This window comes from Podarcis muralis, chromosome 17 (assembly GCF_964188315.1).
Source record: "Podarcis muralis chromosome 17, rPodMur119.hap1.1, whole genome shotgun sequence".
In the NCBI taxonomy this organism is placed as follows: domain Eukaryota; kingdom Metazoa; phylum Chordata; class Lepidosauria; order Squamata; family Lacertidae; genus Podarcis; species Podarcis muralis.
The window spans coordinates 11,199,716-11,215,789 of record NC_135671.1 but is presented as its reverse complement, the minus strand read 5'-3'; the positions used below and the strand labels follow the sequence as shown (position 1 = coordinate 11,215,789).

The 16,074-nt window shown below is 40.4% G+C and overlaps 1 protein-coding gene across 2 annotated transcripts in view; it reads left to right on the top strand.

The window, feature by feature from the left end:
• Window positions 1-16,074, top strand: part of KCMF1 (potassium channel modulatory factor 1) — a 43,138-nt gene that overhangs the window by 20,023 nt on the left and 7,041 nt on the right. For both annotated transcript variants that reach the window (XM_028712983.2, XM_028712984.2), the window contains exons 2-3: window positions 7,520-7,687; window positions 13,472-13,611. In XM_028712983.2, the coding sequence (XP_028568816.1) occupies window positions 7,520-7,687; window positions 13,472-13,611 (308 nt within the window). The remainder of the gene's footprint in view (window positions 1-7,519; window positions 7,688-13,471; window positions 13,612-16,074) is intronic.

The window sequence follows — 16,074 nt, the reverse complement described above, 5'->3', positions numbered from 1 at the left end:
AAATCCTCACCCTCAGATTGCTGTCCTCCTGCTCAGTTGAGAGAATCGAGTATGTCCTTGCCATATGTTTGCACACACCTTTGATTGTCATGGTTGCAAAATGGAAACAAAGCAATATTCCCCTCCTTTGCTGCAAATGGTCTTATGTACATAAGAGTATATTGGAAGTCTCACTGAAGTTAATATCCCTTGTGGAAATATGTGTCACTAGCTCTGCTAGAATGTGGTTTACAATACCTATCTGAGTGCACATCTAGTTCAAAGTAGTGCAGTGCATTGAAATTACATCTGCTTTTGGATGTGTTTTTGATTTAAGCTCTCAGGTGTGTATATAAATGCTAATACAGTGGTGCCCCGCAAGACGAAATTAATTCGTTCCGCAATTTTTGTCGTCTAGCGAATTTTTCGTCTTGCGAAGCACGAAATCCCATAGGAATGCATTGAAAATCAATTAATGCGTTCCTATGGTCAAAAAAAGTCCAAACAAAGCCAAATTTGGTACAACAACAGTTTATTAACTGCTCTTTAAAGTCACACATACTGTAAAGAGCAGTTCAAAAATTGAAGGGAAAATAAATTAACTTTATAAACAAAACATGTCTTTGTTTTTAGACAAAGAAAACAAAGTTGTGAGACGTTTTCGTCTTGCGAAGCAAGCCCATAGGGGAAATTCGTCTTGCGAGGCAAATCGAAAACGGAAAAACCTTTCGTCTAGCGAGTTTTTTGTCTTGCGAGGCATTCGTCTTGCGAGGTACCACTGTATGTATCTTGGCTAGATCATTTTCATTTGCATGGACATTCCAGCACAGCTAGTCACACATAGCCATGACTAGAGTTAAAATAAGGTATTTGTGTATTGTTGTTTTCTCATTCCCCAACTTTGTGCACTCTAGATGCTTTCGACTACAGTTTCCATAAGCCCGAGCCATCACAGCTGTAGCTGCTATAGTGAATATTTGTTGTTATTATTTCATTTATATCAAACCTTTTTCTCCAAGGAACATTTTCTCCAGGTTTCTCCCCCTCCTCTGTTAATCCCCACACAAACCATGTGAGGTAGGCTAGGTTGAAAGACAGTGACTGGCCCATGGTCACTCAGTGAGCTTTATGACCAAGTAGGATTTGAACCCTGATCTCCCAGGTCTGACATTCTAACCTCTCTCTACATCACACTCATAGTTAGTGTTTTCATAAGTTGGGGTAACTAATGCTACAGTGTTGCCCAGTTTTCCCTGTTGTACTTTTTCTGTCTACTTTGAATGGAATATTAGGCTGCCATTTAGAAGCCTTTTTAGAAATACAGTACCCTTAAATTGAACGTCGTCATAGTTCAAATGGACATAAAACCTTGGTGCATGATACCATGATCATGGGCAAATCAAGCAGACTTCCATGGGAGAAATATTTTTGTTCAGTCTTACTCATAGGTAAGGATTTTAAGGTGAAGTCCTATATCTTCATTGATTTTTTTTAAAAATCTAGTCTAGTTCAACTAGTAAATTACATGCCCAGTGAAATCCTGTGCATATTTGGAATTAGCCCCATTGTTGCTCCCTAATAAGTGTTCATAGTACTGCAGCCTGCATGTTAAAATGTCCAACAGGAAAGCTCTTTTTGCTTTTGTACCAGCTGAACTATAAGAAATTGGGTCAGAAACCAGTAAGAGATGGTCGCTCCTAAGGTATTTGTCTGAGGATAAAGCTGATAATTGCTCTTGATTATATTGTTTCCTTGTCTTCAGCATTGGAAAGTAGTTTTAATGAGTGAGGTTGCACAGCTATATACAGGAAGCCCAACTGAAATTAGTTGGACTTAACTTCTGAATAAACATGCTTTGGAACTTGCTGCATATATGACTTCAGCATATAAAATGTGTCAGAATTGTGAGAAAATTGAACTATTTCCACCACATTATATTCATTGGAGCCTGTTCAGAATCGTAGCTTGTTTGTATTTCTCCTTTGCTACTCATATCTGTGTGTTTGTTTTCTGCCAGAACTATTTTATTTGCCCTTCCTGTTTTTACCTTGCAACTTCTCTGTTTTTCTTCATGGCAGCAAAGTGTTAGGTCCCTACTCAATACAAATTAGCTTGTTGTTTCTGCGCTAGGACTTCCCCTTATCCCTAGTTAGAACAACTGAAATCTGTTTTGTAGTGTTTTTCTGGCACACCAGCAAGCCTTTCAGTCCATGGATATTGTTCAGTGATACGCCTTCTTGAATTAATTATAGGAATGAACATTTCAAGACATTATATTGGGTGCTTGTGAAGGAGGCTGTGGAGTCTCACATAAACAGACTCTTTGAATTCATATTTTTATTGATAACTTTAATTATCAATAAACATACATTCAGGAATCCTACTTACAAAAAACTACATTTATAAAATATGTAATATGGTTTTTCCATCACATAGCAACAACAACAACACCCCCATAAGGGTATAAATATCTTTTGCCCCATAAGCCACCTCTCAATGCTTGGTAAACATTGAAATGATTTCAGATATAGTGGATTGAAATGTCCTTTGTTCCTAATGCAATATTAATCTTATTAAGCCAACAATGAACTGAGGACAATTCATTAGTTTTTAATTACTCTGCTATTAACATTACTGCTGCTACTAAAAAAATTGCAACTAATTTTCAGTCCTTGTACCAATATAATTTAAAATTTTCTAAAACCAATTTTGAGCACAGCAGAAGGCAGAGAAGTCACATTATAATGAAATGAGTATGTAGTTAAAGAGTAAAGTTAATCTGTAAGGCCTAAAGTATAATGTCAGCTCCTATACAAGTTGAAATTATACTTAATACTAAAGATACATTTAGTCCAGTGACCTCACTAATAAAAGCTAAGGAGAAATTAGGACTTTGGGTGAATTTAAAATGGAGACAAAACCAAACTTACAATGTTTTAACATAATGAGTAACAGAGCGGACGTATTTAGTATATTTGGAACAATACAGTAATGTAAATCTGTACATTTAGAATCTGTCCCCCACCTACCCACAGGCATAAATGACGCAAGATCCAAGTTTCCCCCCCAGTTTTAACTAGATTTTGAAGTATGGGGTTCTTGGAGACTTCTTCTTCCAAACTATTTGAAAAATTTAGCTAAATTGCACCCTCTACACCACTGTTTCCCAACCGGGACCCCCCTGGATATTCCAAGGGGGCCACATGTGAAAATCGCGTAAATGGGGGCCACAGCATGAGGTTAGGGGAATCGCAGAGGGAGGTAAGAAGTGAAGAGCGGTGAATCATTTCTTTTTAAAAATCCTGATTGACTGGCTATCCGCTTGGCCAATCACAAGTGGGTAAGGGGGCGGCCCACCAGGGCCTAATGCTCCTTTTTGCCACATGCGTTTTCTTAGAGCAGTCCTGGTATGTTTCTGGAGGGAGAGAGTGATTGCTGATCCTCCCATTTTTGACCAGTAGAACCTGCAATCCAGAACCCCCAGGTCAGGTACGTGTGGTGATGGGGTGGCAATTGGTAGGGCTGGGCGAGCCAGAGCTGCTTGTTGCTGCCACCAGTGCTAGGCCTGACTCTGCAAGGTGCAATCCACCCCAGCACCTGGCAGATCAGGGCTTTCAGATGTTGCCAAGGGACATGGCTCATTGGCAGCTTCGGCCCAGCTCTTCAAGGCACAGGGTGAAATCTACCCCAGTGCCTAGCTGAATGGGGTCGTCTGGTGCGGCTGACTTGCATCTAGTAAATACCTAAGTGTCTACTCAGAAGAAAGCCTCACTGAGTTCAGTGGGCCTTACTCCCAGGTAAAGGTGTGGGGGGCTATAGGATTTTATCTAGGCAGCCAGGACTCCTCCAGATGACAAGATTTTTTTGCACCAGGTCAGTGAGGACCACTTGCTTTTAAAAATTTTCCCATATATACAGAACTCCCTGTGCACCTTTTGGATTATATCTGTAGGTTTCCCCCTCTGTGTCAGATAACTGTGCTCAGATAAATGTTGTTTACTTTTTATAATACATGGAAGATGGATCTCCTTTGGGAGGTTCTGAACTCTCCTTTCTTGGAGGTTTCTAAGCAGAGCTTGGATGGCCATCTGTCATGGATGCTTTAGCAGAGTTTCTTACATTGCAGTTGGTTGCACTAGAAAGATGATTCCATGTTTTTCTGCTTTACCAATATTTCATTACGTTCCTATCATTTTATGTAATTGTATTTTGTATAAATTATAAAAAATATAAATAAAACATGTTCTCTTTACAAACAAAACATTTAAATAGGTATAAACCTTTCTACCAGTAGGACGGGAGGGGACATGGGTGTAGCCAGAAGTTTTGTTAGGGGGCAGAACCTAACCTCAGATTTGTATTGATTTGTATTGCTTTTTACTTATGGGGGGCCACAGGAAGGAAACAAGGTTGGAAGGGGGCCACAGTCAGAAAAAATCACCGTTCTGAATTAAAAAGTCATGAAAACCGCAAAATGATAGCTGTTGGCAATGATGAGAACATGGATGTATTTCCTGTACCTTGAACTTGTCATCATGGGTTTATTTTTGAGACGTGCAGATGTTTTTGTTTATTTTTATATTGTATTCTGAAAACTGCCATGAACAAATGTGGAATTCCAAGATGTGGTCTATTACTGTACATAAAGGCACATCCAGATCAAGCATTTATCTTATTAGGACTGAAGAACTTATTTTTTCTCCCTTTATTGCCTATTCATCTTCTGGAAGTTGAAGGGGGGAGGGACCCTTTGCATATCCTGTTGGCTTAATTAATGCAGTGTCATGCGATGCTTGTGAGTCAGTGTGAAGTGAATTTCCCTATAACTAGGGTCTCCACATTTCAAAAAGTAAAAACCAGGACACATCAAAAAAATGGTTGAGCTTTTTAAAAAAATGGTTGAGATTAGACATTTGGGTGCATTTACGAACAGTGAGAAAGCAGACCCCTTTAAGTTCACCTTAACATTTCTAGACGATACCAAAAGAAACAGCAGCCTTTTAAATTCGGATGCGGAAACGTTAGCAGCTGAATAATGCTGAAAACATCTTAGGAAAGTAGTCTGTTCCATCATTTAAAATTAGATTGAGCCATTTTTATCTTTATCCTTCTACCCTCCAGTGGCATAGCTTTCAGTGGTTCTGTCCTATTTCTATTGGCAATCTAAATCTGTTGGGGAAGTAAAAGTGTGGGGATTGGGGAGACAGAAAACACCTCGGCTGAAGTTCAAGGGCGCATGGTCATAGAACGATGTTGGAAATTGGGTCAGCGTTCTGGAAATCCAAAGAGAGGTGGTTTTATTGCTGATAAATGGAGTGCTTGTATGTTGATTGACGCCTGCCATTTAGTTGGAGGACTGTTGGCTTAAAGTGTGGGTGTGATTTTTGTTAGGAAAGCAGTTCTGTTGTATTGTCACTGATGCACATTCATATTTCACTTATCAATAATTTACTAGGGCTGGCAACGTTGGGGGGGGTGTCCTCGTTACTGTTGTTCATCCAGGTAGTCTGAAAGACGAAAATGCATTCTTGGCACAAGCTCACTGCATAGCAAGTTGCTATATTTTCTCAGCCTCTGTGTTCCCTGCCCTCCATTGCATTGTGTGGTCTACGTTACAGTGTTTCTGTAAGCGCTATTTTGAGTACCTTGATTTGTAATAAGTGATCCGTGGCAGTACTGCCCTTGTGAAGGCTGTGAGCTGGTGTCTGCCAGTTAAGTGTGAGAGTCATTGTAGAAATACAGAACCAGCTGCCAGGGTCTTCTGAAAAATAGTTGTGATTTTGAGAGATTGGCGTGGATTGAAGCGAGGTACTGCTCACGATCTTTGCTCTAGATCTGTAACTGAAAGAGAACGTTCAGTTCTCTTTGAACTTTTGCATGGCAATTACAGGCAGGCAATTGTGCAATTACTATAAATTAGAAGCTTGAGATTATGAGTTTACTAGGTATTTTAAAACATACCTAGAAACATTTTAAAGTTGGTTAAATGTTATGTGGCTCTTAACAGATACATAAATAAGATTCCTATTCATGCAAACTTCTAAATAAAAAGTGGGAAGGTTATTACACTTTATAGTTGTGGGTTGTAGTTTTTTTGCAAATTGTTATCTTTAGGATTATGCATATGTTGGGTTGGATCAGGATATAAAGGTAAAGGGGCCCCTGACCATTAGGTCCAGTCGTGACCGACTCTGGGGTTGCGGCGCTCATCTCACTTTATTGGCTGAGGGAGCCAGCGTACAGCTTATGGGTCATGTGGCCAGCATGACTAAGCCGCTTCTGGCAAACCAGAGCAGCACACGGAAACGCCGTTTACCTTCCCGCCGGAGTGGTACCTAGTTATCTACTTGCACGTGTTTTCGAACTGCTAGGTGGGCAGGAGCAGGGACCGAGCAACGGAAGCTCACCCGGTCATGGGGATTTGAACCGCCAACCTTCTGATTGGCAAGTCCTAGGCTCTGTGGTTTAACCCACAGCACCACCTGCGTCCCGGGATCAGGATAGACTCTTGTGCAAATATAAAATCAAACAGAATTACTTATTCTGTTTGGTGGATGGGATTCTGCTCTAGCAGTAGCTCCACCTTAAGGACAAAGTGGGGGAAAGTGATTTTTGCAGATTTGCCCCCTAGCACCATCTCCCATGCTCTTCTTGTAGAGCTGCTTTTCAAAGGGCTGTAGGTGAATGAGAAATTGGTGAAAGTCTTCTTACCCTTCCTCCAGCAGAGTGTTCCAGGAACATCATATTATCCTTGGAAAGTCTGCATCCAAATCCCTGGCTGCAGAAACATTGCAGGATGTGAAGAAAATTTGTATTGTAGAGCGAGGAGATCTCTGGAATGTTCAACTGCACCTGTTGTGGGTTACTATGTGTTTTGAAAGGGAAGATGAATGATTTTTCTGTGTTTTATCTGACAAATGTTGACAGAAGAATAACTTGTTGCTACTTGGGTAACAAGGACTAATAGAGTGGTTGTGTGGTTGTGTGAGATGAAAGATGTGGAGTTGAAAATTTCCTTCTACGTACTATATTCTTCTGTTAAAAAGTTTCTCCTTTTAGAAACTCATTATTTCATTTTGTTATTGACCATTCTTCTGAATTAACACATTGCCAGTCAACTGAAGTGGACACAATAGTAGTTATAGTTAAACTCAAAGTTACCATTAACTTTTAGGTGACTATTACTAGGAAGCACAGATATTTATCTACACAGCTCTTCAAGCATGCTACAATTAGTATGTTAATGATATCCAATGATTTTCATACTTTGAGTTCTTGTTTTCAGGGTTAATCAAGAAGATATTCACTAAGCAACCCAAATGTTTCCTTCACATAACTGCAATAACTACACCCAAATTTGTTGTTTGTTCATCCAGTTTATAGCCCACCTTTCTTTCCCAATAGAAGCTATGTGGCTAACATGAAACACTTAACAGTGGAGTTAAATTAATTTTTAAAGTTGTAGGTGTTACTAGGTTCACTACTTTACATTTAAATATAGTATAATGTATAGTTAATAACCATTTCTTTTTGTTTGTAGGTGTCAGCTGCGATGCATGTTTAAAAGGAAATTTTCGAGGTCGCAGATACAAGTGTTTAATTTGCTACGATTACGATCTGTGTGCATCTTGTTATGAAAGTGGTGCAACGACGACAAGGCATACAACTGACCATCCAATGCAGTGCATACTAACAAGGGTAGATTTTGGTAAGTGATTCTTGCTTTGGGGGGGGGGGGTCACAATACATATATAGTGATTTTTATATAACTTAGGGTGTTTCCCAAACTAACCTTGCTCTTTTCAGATGGCATACGTATACATTATTTTGTTTTGCTTTTATTTTTCTTCATTTAGTTTTCATTGCATTTAATATGAGCACTATTCAAACAAGCACTGCACAAGGAATTTAAAAAAGTTAAGCCCCTTGCTGACACTTTATGATTTTTAGCCTCCCATCCAATCGATGTTTACTTGGGAGTGAAGCCTAACTGGACTCAGTGAAACTTCTGAGTCAACTTGCATAGAATTGGATTTTGTGTATAAGAAGATACAGGAAGATGGGAAGGGATATTCAGTTATTTAAAAAGCACACGAGAATTTTCATAAACATGAATAATCAAATACAGGTTAATTCCTTTTTATTGTTGCTGTTCATCAGTGGTTTGTTTTGTTTTATTTTGTTGAACCCGGAATTAGAAGGAAAAACAAGTGAAGTTAATTCCTTAGCCTTTCAAGAAGTAGTAGTAGTGTGGCAAGTCTAAGTAGAATGCAAATTGTAGATACAGAATTCAAAGTGCAGGGAGATGTGAGAGCGAGAGAAAACATTTCAAAAATGAATTGCTACCTTTCCCCAGAAAACCGAAGGTATAAACCTGTGCAATATGGCTATTCTCATTTTAGTGGTACAGAACTTCAAATATTAAATTCCAGTAATATATATATGAAAAGTCCACAGCATAATCAGAGCAGTGGCCAGCATTCCATCAAAAACAACAAGTTGTTCCATTTTGGTGGTCAAAACATGTGTTGGCTAGCTGGTGTATGTTTTGACCACCAAAATGGAATTAGATGTCTAATTTGTAACTGTTTCTTGTTCTCTCTCTCTCTCTCTCTCTCTCTCTCTCTCTCTCTCTCTCTGTCTCTCTTGTGGGGGAGAACTGCTGTAGCCACTGCACTACACCTTTTGACTTTCATACATAACATATTCACTTGCTTAAACCATGTAATTTTGCCTTGCTAGACATACTACAGGTTTGGGCAGCCTCTGTAGCTTCAGTGCACCTTACTCATTTCTTGTATGTCCTTGGGACATACCTGGGTTATAATGGTGCTACGGGAGTGTAGCTATAAAATACCTTCCAGTGATGTAAGCAGGTTCTTTTTTACTAATTTTATAGCTCTCTCTTACTTTGAAGTTCTGTGACTTTATCATTGTTGAAAAGTTGTTTTTAGTATCTATGATCAAAATTTATTTGTCTGAAGCCTTTTAAACTCGGTTCTTCAGCCTGAGATAAGACTTCTTTGAGGCCAATGTTTTGTTTTGAAGTGGTATTCAAACAGAGGGAGGGCATATTCGCTCTCCAGACAAGAACCAGAGTCTATATTTAGCAGAATACTGCCTCCAGTGTATGTGGTTGTACGTCTATCAAGTACAGGTTTGTTTATAGTGTGGTTTACCTGCCTCCTCTCAAGCTTGTTTGGTGGTTTGACAAAAATAGGAGAGCTGTAGTTTCTTCATTCACACTTTACAGTGTTTCCTCCTCATCCACTTATGAATTATGTTTGTCTGCTGTATTCCAGGTTCAACATACAGCCCTTAGCTTGTCCTGTCCCTATTCTCTGAGTGGAGTTGCAGGAAGTCCAGCCAGAAATTTCCCTCAATTTATTCCCCTCCTTCTGCCTGTCCATTCCTTAGCCTGACTTTCTGTCAAATCTTTGGGAGAAAAGGATCTGTGAAAGAGCCTGTGTGGTGTCAAGCAGGGAACTGGGGAGACCCAGGTCCAAGTTTCCACTGCACCATCAAGCTCATTGGCTACTTCACAGCTTGTTGCAAGGATAAGATGGGGTTGAGGGGAAATCTAAAGGCTCATATGTGTTTATTTCAAGAAAATGGGTTAATCCTGGAAGTGTGTTGGTTGTTGCATGTCAGGGGTAATCACCCCCCCCCCCTTCATGGCTAGGGTGGTTTGCATAGTAAATCACCACAACCCGTGCCAGTACAGGGAAGTGTATCATTGGTATGGTGCCTTTTATTATAGAAGAGTCTGCACAGGACATAGATTACAGATGGTAGCTATATGCACAACCAGCAGAGGGTTGTGATTGTTCCGGACTGTGCGTTGAGAAGAACTATGCTGCTTCTGCAGCGTTGTGCAGCAGAAGCACAAGGGGAGAATTCGCAAAGTATGAGTTATGAATCAGGCCTGAGTGGAACTAACTTGCTGTTTACACACCAGCTCATATCCTGTTCTGCTTTCTGGTTTGTTTGCTGTAGTGTAGAAAAGGACTTCTGGAGCTGCAAACTTCTTGCAGAAAATGAGGGGGCCAAGTCTCACTTTGTGAAATGTTGACTAATGTCTACTGTGGCTTATAATTTTTCCCGTGTTACATTTTGTTCAGGCATGTGTCACTGGAAGACCTGAGTATACTGGGCCTTTCCCGCTATATTGGCATATCATTCTGCTTTGCATTTCATTTTAAAAGAAGATTCAGGAGTGAGGAAAAGGAACAATTCATAAACACAAAGGGACAGGCGGCTCTTTGCATTTCCTTCTCTTTGATGAACCAACCCCTTTTTTAAATTGTTTATTTTTAATTCAATGGGTATGCATGTGTTTTTTTCTTAAAAAAGAGAAAAGAACAAAACAACAATACACATCTTGGGTATATAAAAGGAAAAATGGCATATATATATATAAAATGCACATTTAGATTTAAATAATGAAAGAGCGTTAACAGATTCTAACCAAGAAAGAAAAATTGGGGTAAGTCATGGGTAAGGTAAACAAATGGGGAAAATTCTAAAACTACTTTCAGATAAATAATTTGTGGGGACTATATTGAGCTTGGGCGATTCTGAGATATGTAATAAAATTACAACAAATATCCGCATAATCCTCAGGCTCTGCATTTTCCTGCAGCTTACACCACTGATGAGCAATTTTTTCCATGACTGCAGCATGTACAACCCTTTTGAGCCAGTTATTGATTGTAAAATTTGAAACCATCTTTCCATCCCTGGGCCCACAGCAGGGCAGGTTTCCACTACCAGATAAAGGACAAATGGTTTTAATGTTGCTGAGGAGTTGTTGCTTTAAAATGTAGAGAGGAGGTGCCGAGCTTGAACTGGCTGGACTACGTTACCAATAATGTTGCTAATTTCCCCCAGAACTGACTCTTTGCATTTCCTTCCCTCTGATGAAACAACCTTTTTATGATAGTAGGATCTAGTATATTAGAAGACTTCTATCCCACTTTTAAATATGGGTTCTCAGAGCTGCTTGCGAAAGAAAAATAAAACAATATGAATAAGCATCAAATGAAAACAAATAGCATAAAATGGAACAGGTCCATCAAAGCCAGCAGTTAAGTGCCTCAGCAAATTGATTCACCTGCAGGGTTGACTGCTTCAGCCTGGAGCTCTACTGGCAAGCACCACTCCCCATGCCCCCAAACCACAAAACACCACTAGCTTTATCTATGGTGTTACAGATACATTGTGATGCCTGGATTGCAGTGCGAAACTTAAGATTTGCCCTATTCGGACATGGATTCCAGAGGTTTCTGGCTAGTGTCTGGGATGACTGTTGCAAATAGCTAAACCAGAACATCATTTACAGAAACAGCGGTAATGGTACCAAAAGCTTTGCTCTGCAGACCAAAACTGATTGGGAGGCTACGTGTACTCTTAAAAACTCTTCATGCTCCTACAGAGATTAAAATCCTTTATAGTGAGAAACACATGTACAGTGGTACCTCGGGTTAAGTACTTAATTCGTTCTGGAGGTCCGTTCTTAACCTGAAACTGTTCTTAACCTGAAGACCACTTTAGCTAATGGGGCCTCCTGCTGCTGCCATGCCACCAGAGCACGATTTCTGTTCTCATCCTGAAGCAAAGTTCTTAACCCGAGGTACTATTTCTGGGTTAGCAGAGTCTGTAACCTGAAGTGTATGTAACCCGAGGTACCACTGTATTACAAAAAGTGATGGTTCTTCAGTAGATTTTCATTTAAGAAAATATTGGTTGACTACAAGGGGGCGTAGGGAGCCTGTTAGCTTATTGCCATGGATATAGTTTTCTGGGATATTCATTAGAACTCACTTGAAAACCATATTAATGTCACTTATGTGGCCTCATTAAAACCTGCTTAAGTGCTAGAGTAGAGATATATAGAGCAAGCTTTCTTAAGTACTGTCCTATTTCTGTTGGTTTCTGTGGGACCAGGTAGCAGTCTGTATTCCCGAGTGACATTCTTGCTCTTTTTCAAGTTCACATAAGCATCATTTGTGTATTTTCATAGCTTGGTACGTACAACAGCATTCAAGGATGTTTTCTGTTTTGTATGTTTGAGGAAGAATAGCTGCACTTGGATCTTTTACCCAACCTTTCTTGTATTGGAGTAACTTTCAGTGCGGGGAGAGTGGGATTATCCGGCTTCAAGGGTTCCGTGTTGCTTTAATGTTTGCATTGTGCAGTCATAACATTTGTTCCCTGTTGAGAAGAGGGGTCAGCAAATCAGAATCTAACATCTGGGACCTGCATTCTGTCCCTACAGCCTGTCTCATTCCTGAAGTAAACCTTTCCCCAGGACTCCATTTAAACAATTTGGTGGATGTTAATCTTGGTTTCAGATTCTGGTTTAAGGGAATTGTTGGTTAGTTGTAACCAGGTTTAATGTTAGTGCTGACAGATTCCTTCAGCATAGTTAAGACATGGGGAATGGGCGGGAGTTTTTTCAGGGAGGCAGCACATATTTCTAGTAGAGGTTATGTCTGTCATTATCGTAGAATTGGAAGGGATCATCAGGGTCATCCAGTCCAGGGTCATCTACAATGCAGGAATCTTTTCTAATCCACAACCCTGAGATCAGTTCTCCTGCTCTACTGGCTGAGTCCAGTCTGCCAAGTGCACTGCTGTTGCTGTTGCTGTTGCTGCTACTCATGGTATATTCATTCAATGTGGGACTTCTGCGGGAACAAAGAAAATGCTTCTGCTTTCAATGGGGAAACAACATTTTCCTTGCATAAACACATGTCAAGTAAGGCTTTATTGCCATTCTACCGTTGTGGTGGTGGAGAGCAGCAGTTTGTGTTTCTGCTTGTATATTTGTTTGGGGTTGCTTGGCTTTGTGACCACTTTCTTGTGAGTCCAGGTGTACAAACTCCTACCAGCTACAAATGCAGCAGAGGAAAACGGGATTTGGTGTTTGAGCTTTTCTTGTTTAAAGAACTAATGATGTATATTATTCTGTAAGATGCCTTAGTGGTTGTTGACACTGGTTTGTTTTCAGGTGTGAAAGTATTAACACACTTAGCACTTCTAAGCATAGTATTATTAGGATTACTTTGTGTAGGAAAATGCCATTAGCCTTGTAGATTCTTTCTCAGTTCTGAATAATAATTAATAAAAAAAAGATTATGTGGCTAACAAAACACAAAATGAAAATCCTGTAGTGAGAGATGATTGTGTTCGATTGGGTGTGCAGAACAACTTGTGTAAACTCAATAGAACTTCACCTCCCCAAAATCTGCTCTGGAGATTTGGAGGCAAACCCAAAGCAAATTTGGGGGCTGCAGGGGGAAGAAAGAGAGGGAAAGTTGTGTTGTACTCATGGAACTTCCACACATACTGTGAATTAGTTGGATGCAACTCTTCTTAATTGAATTGTACATTAGACCATATGTTTGAGTTAAGTTTAGTGTGTCCTATATTTGTAACCATGATCATTTTTTTATGAATGGAATTCTCACATATCTTATTTTTTCCCCAGATTTGTACTATGGTGGAGAAGCTTTCTCTGTAGAGCAGCCACAGTCTTTTACTTGTCCTTATTGTGGAAAAATGGGGTATACGGAAACATCTCTTCAAGAACACGTTACTTCAGAACATGCAGAAACATCAACAGAAGTGGTAAGCACAGTCAGCCTTGCTTCTGAATAACACCAACAATAACTTGAAACTTGAAATTTTGCCTATCGTGGGGGTTTTTTAAAATAGAAAATTAGTTACAATGTATGAATACTAATTCAATATTAAAAGTTGCAGGCGATCACTTACCAATGTCTCTCCCCCCCCCCCCCCCAATTGACAATTTTATTTTCAGGTTTTCTCTTCTGGCCCCCCTTCCCCTAGAAAATCCTCCCATGGAAAATACTACAGACTTTACCTTGAGAATCCTTTGTGCCGTATCTGAGCAAATGCAGTTGCCCTTTCTCTATTCTGAATGCAAGGCCATGCTATTTACACTTGGAGGAAACGTGTGACCAAAATGCTTTAAAAGAGAATCAAGCAAATTCATGGAGCAGAGGGCTATTGAGGGCTAGTAGCCAGGATAGCTATGGTCTGCCTCCATAGCTGGAGGCAGCAGAGCTTTTGAATATCAGCTGCTGGAAACCACAGGAGGGGAGAGTGCTCTTGCGCTTGAATCCTGCTGGCTGATTTCCCACAGGCATGAGTTCGGCCACTGTGAGAACAGGATGCTGGATTAGATGGGCCACTGGCCTGATACAGCAGGCTCTTCAGCCAAATATCTATCTTTAGGGTGTTCAGAGACCTTCACGTACATTATCTCAATAATCCTTACAACTACCCTTTAAGGTAGACCAGTATTGTAGACCACAGTGATCCATGCGACGGTCATCTCCAGGCTTGACTACTGTAATTCGCTCTACGTGGGGCTGCCCTTGAAGCTGTCCCAGAAACTCGAGGGTGCAGAATGCTGCAGTGAGGCTCCTCATGGGGTCTATGCCACGGGAGCATATTCACCCAGTGCTTTTCCAGCTGCACTAGCTCCCGATGGAGTACAGGGTCAGATTTAAGGTGCTGCTTTTGACCTTCAAAGCCCTTCACGGCCTAGGATCCTCGTACCTACGGGACCGCCTCTCCCGGTATGCCCTGCGGAGAGCCTCAAGGTCCATAAATAGCAACACCCTAGTGGTCCCGGGCCCTAAGGAAGTTAGATTGGCTTCAACCAGAGCCCAGGGCCTTTTCAACTCTGGCTCTGGCCTGGTGGAACGCTCTGCCTCATGAGACCAGGGCCCTGCAGGATCTGATTTCTTTCCGCAGGGCCTGTAAAACAGAGTTGTTCCGCCTGGCCTTTGGCGTGGAGCCAATTTGATTCCCTCTCTCCCTCTCTTTCTTTTTTCTTTTCCTTCTCCTCCTGCGATGAGGCTACATTTTAATATTTTAATGTTTCAATATTTTAATATTGTATTTTAATTTTGTTTTTAAGTTGTAATCATTCAACTTGTTTTTATTATTGCTTGTAAGCCGCTCTGAGCCTGGCCTTGGCTGGGGAGGGCGGGGTATAAATAAAAATTATTATTATTATTATTATTATTATTATTATTATTACTTCTACTACTACTACTACTACTACTACTACTATCCATGCATTTCCAGAGGCAGCCTATGAAGCTCATTTGAGCCAGAGACTTGCTGGCTTGTAGCTCATACTCTTTAACTATGCAATATGCTAGCTTTCAGAGGATAGCATGCATGGGAGAATATTCAGAAATATTTGGGTTGTGGTTTCTTTTTTTGGGGGGGGGGGGACATCGGAGGAAACCTGGTTTTCTCATTTTCTGTGCTTTGGTTACAGTAAGATCCCTGTTCTTTTGTTAACATCGCAAGCTTGAGCTTAGTAGGGTGCAGTTTCACTTTTACCTAGGTAAAGGCACCTATATAGTGTTGCCATTGAATCAGCATATTCTGAGTCCATCAGCTTGTGGACAGTTTGGTGGTTGGAGAATAAAACAAATTTTGCTTCCAAGTCCAGGTTTAAATAAGAATTTTGGTGCCGAAATTTGCTAGTTTTCAGTTAAAGAATGTTCAGCTGATTCATCATTTTCCTTTTAATTGATTATGTGTAACTAAATATGCACATTATCAAAACCTCCATATGCTGGCTTGAAATACTGGACGAAGAACATCTGTTCCATTATTGTCCTTATAGCGAAGTGTTCCAAATATGTAACCAAGCACACCTTTCTGCAGTTGAGGTATTTGTATACCTTATTGAAAGGCTCAGTTAATACTCAGAGTTCAAGCTTTCATTGACTAATCTACCAATTAAACCTTGCAGCACTACTGATCTTACAATTCAGCCTGTAACATAGTTAGGATTGATTCCACAGGGTGGCAGTAATGTTTCATAGATGTGAAATACTATACCAGTCTGAATGGTGATGATAGTGCTTAGCAAAGTGCTCCATTCTTCCTGGTATCCCAGGCATTGCTCTTGAGAGTTTTCGGTGCAATGCCGTAGGGAGGTTAGGCTTATTCCAGAAGTAATCAGAGGATCCATAATCCTGTCTCATTCACTTAGAAGTCTCCCTGTCTCTGCAAATGTGGCAGGTTGCTTGCAGGCAGCTC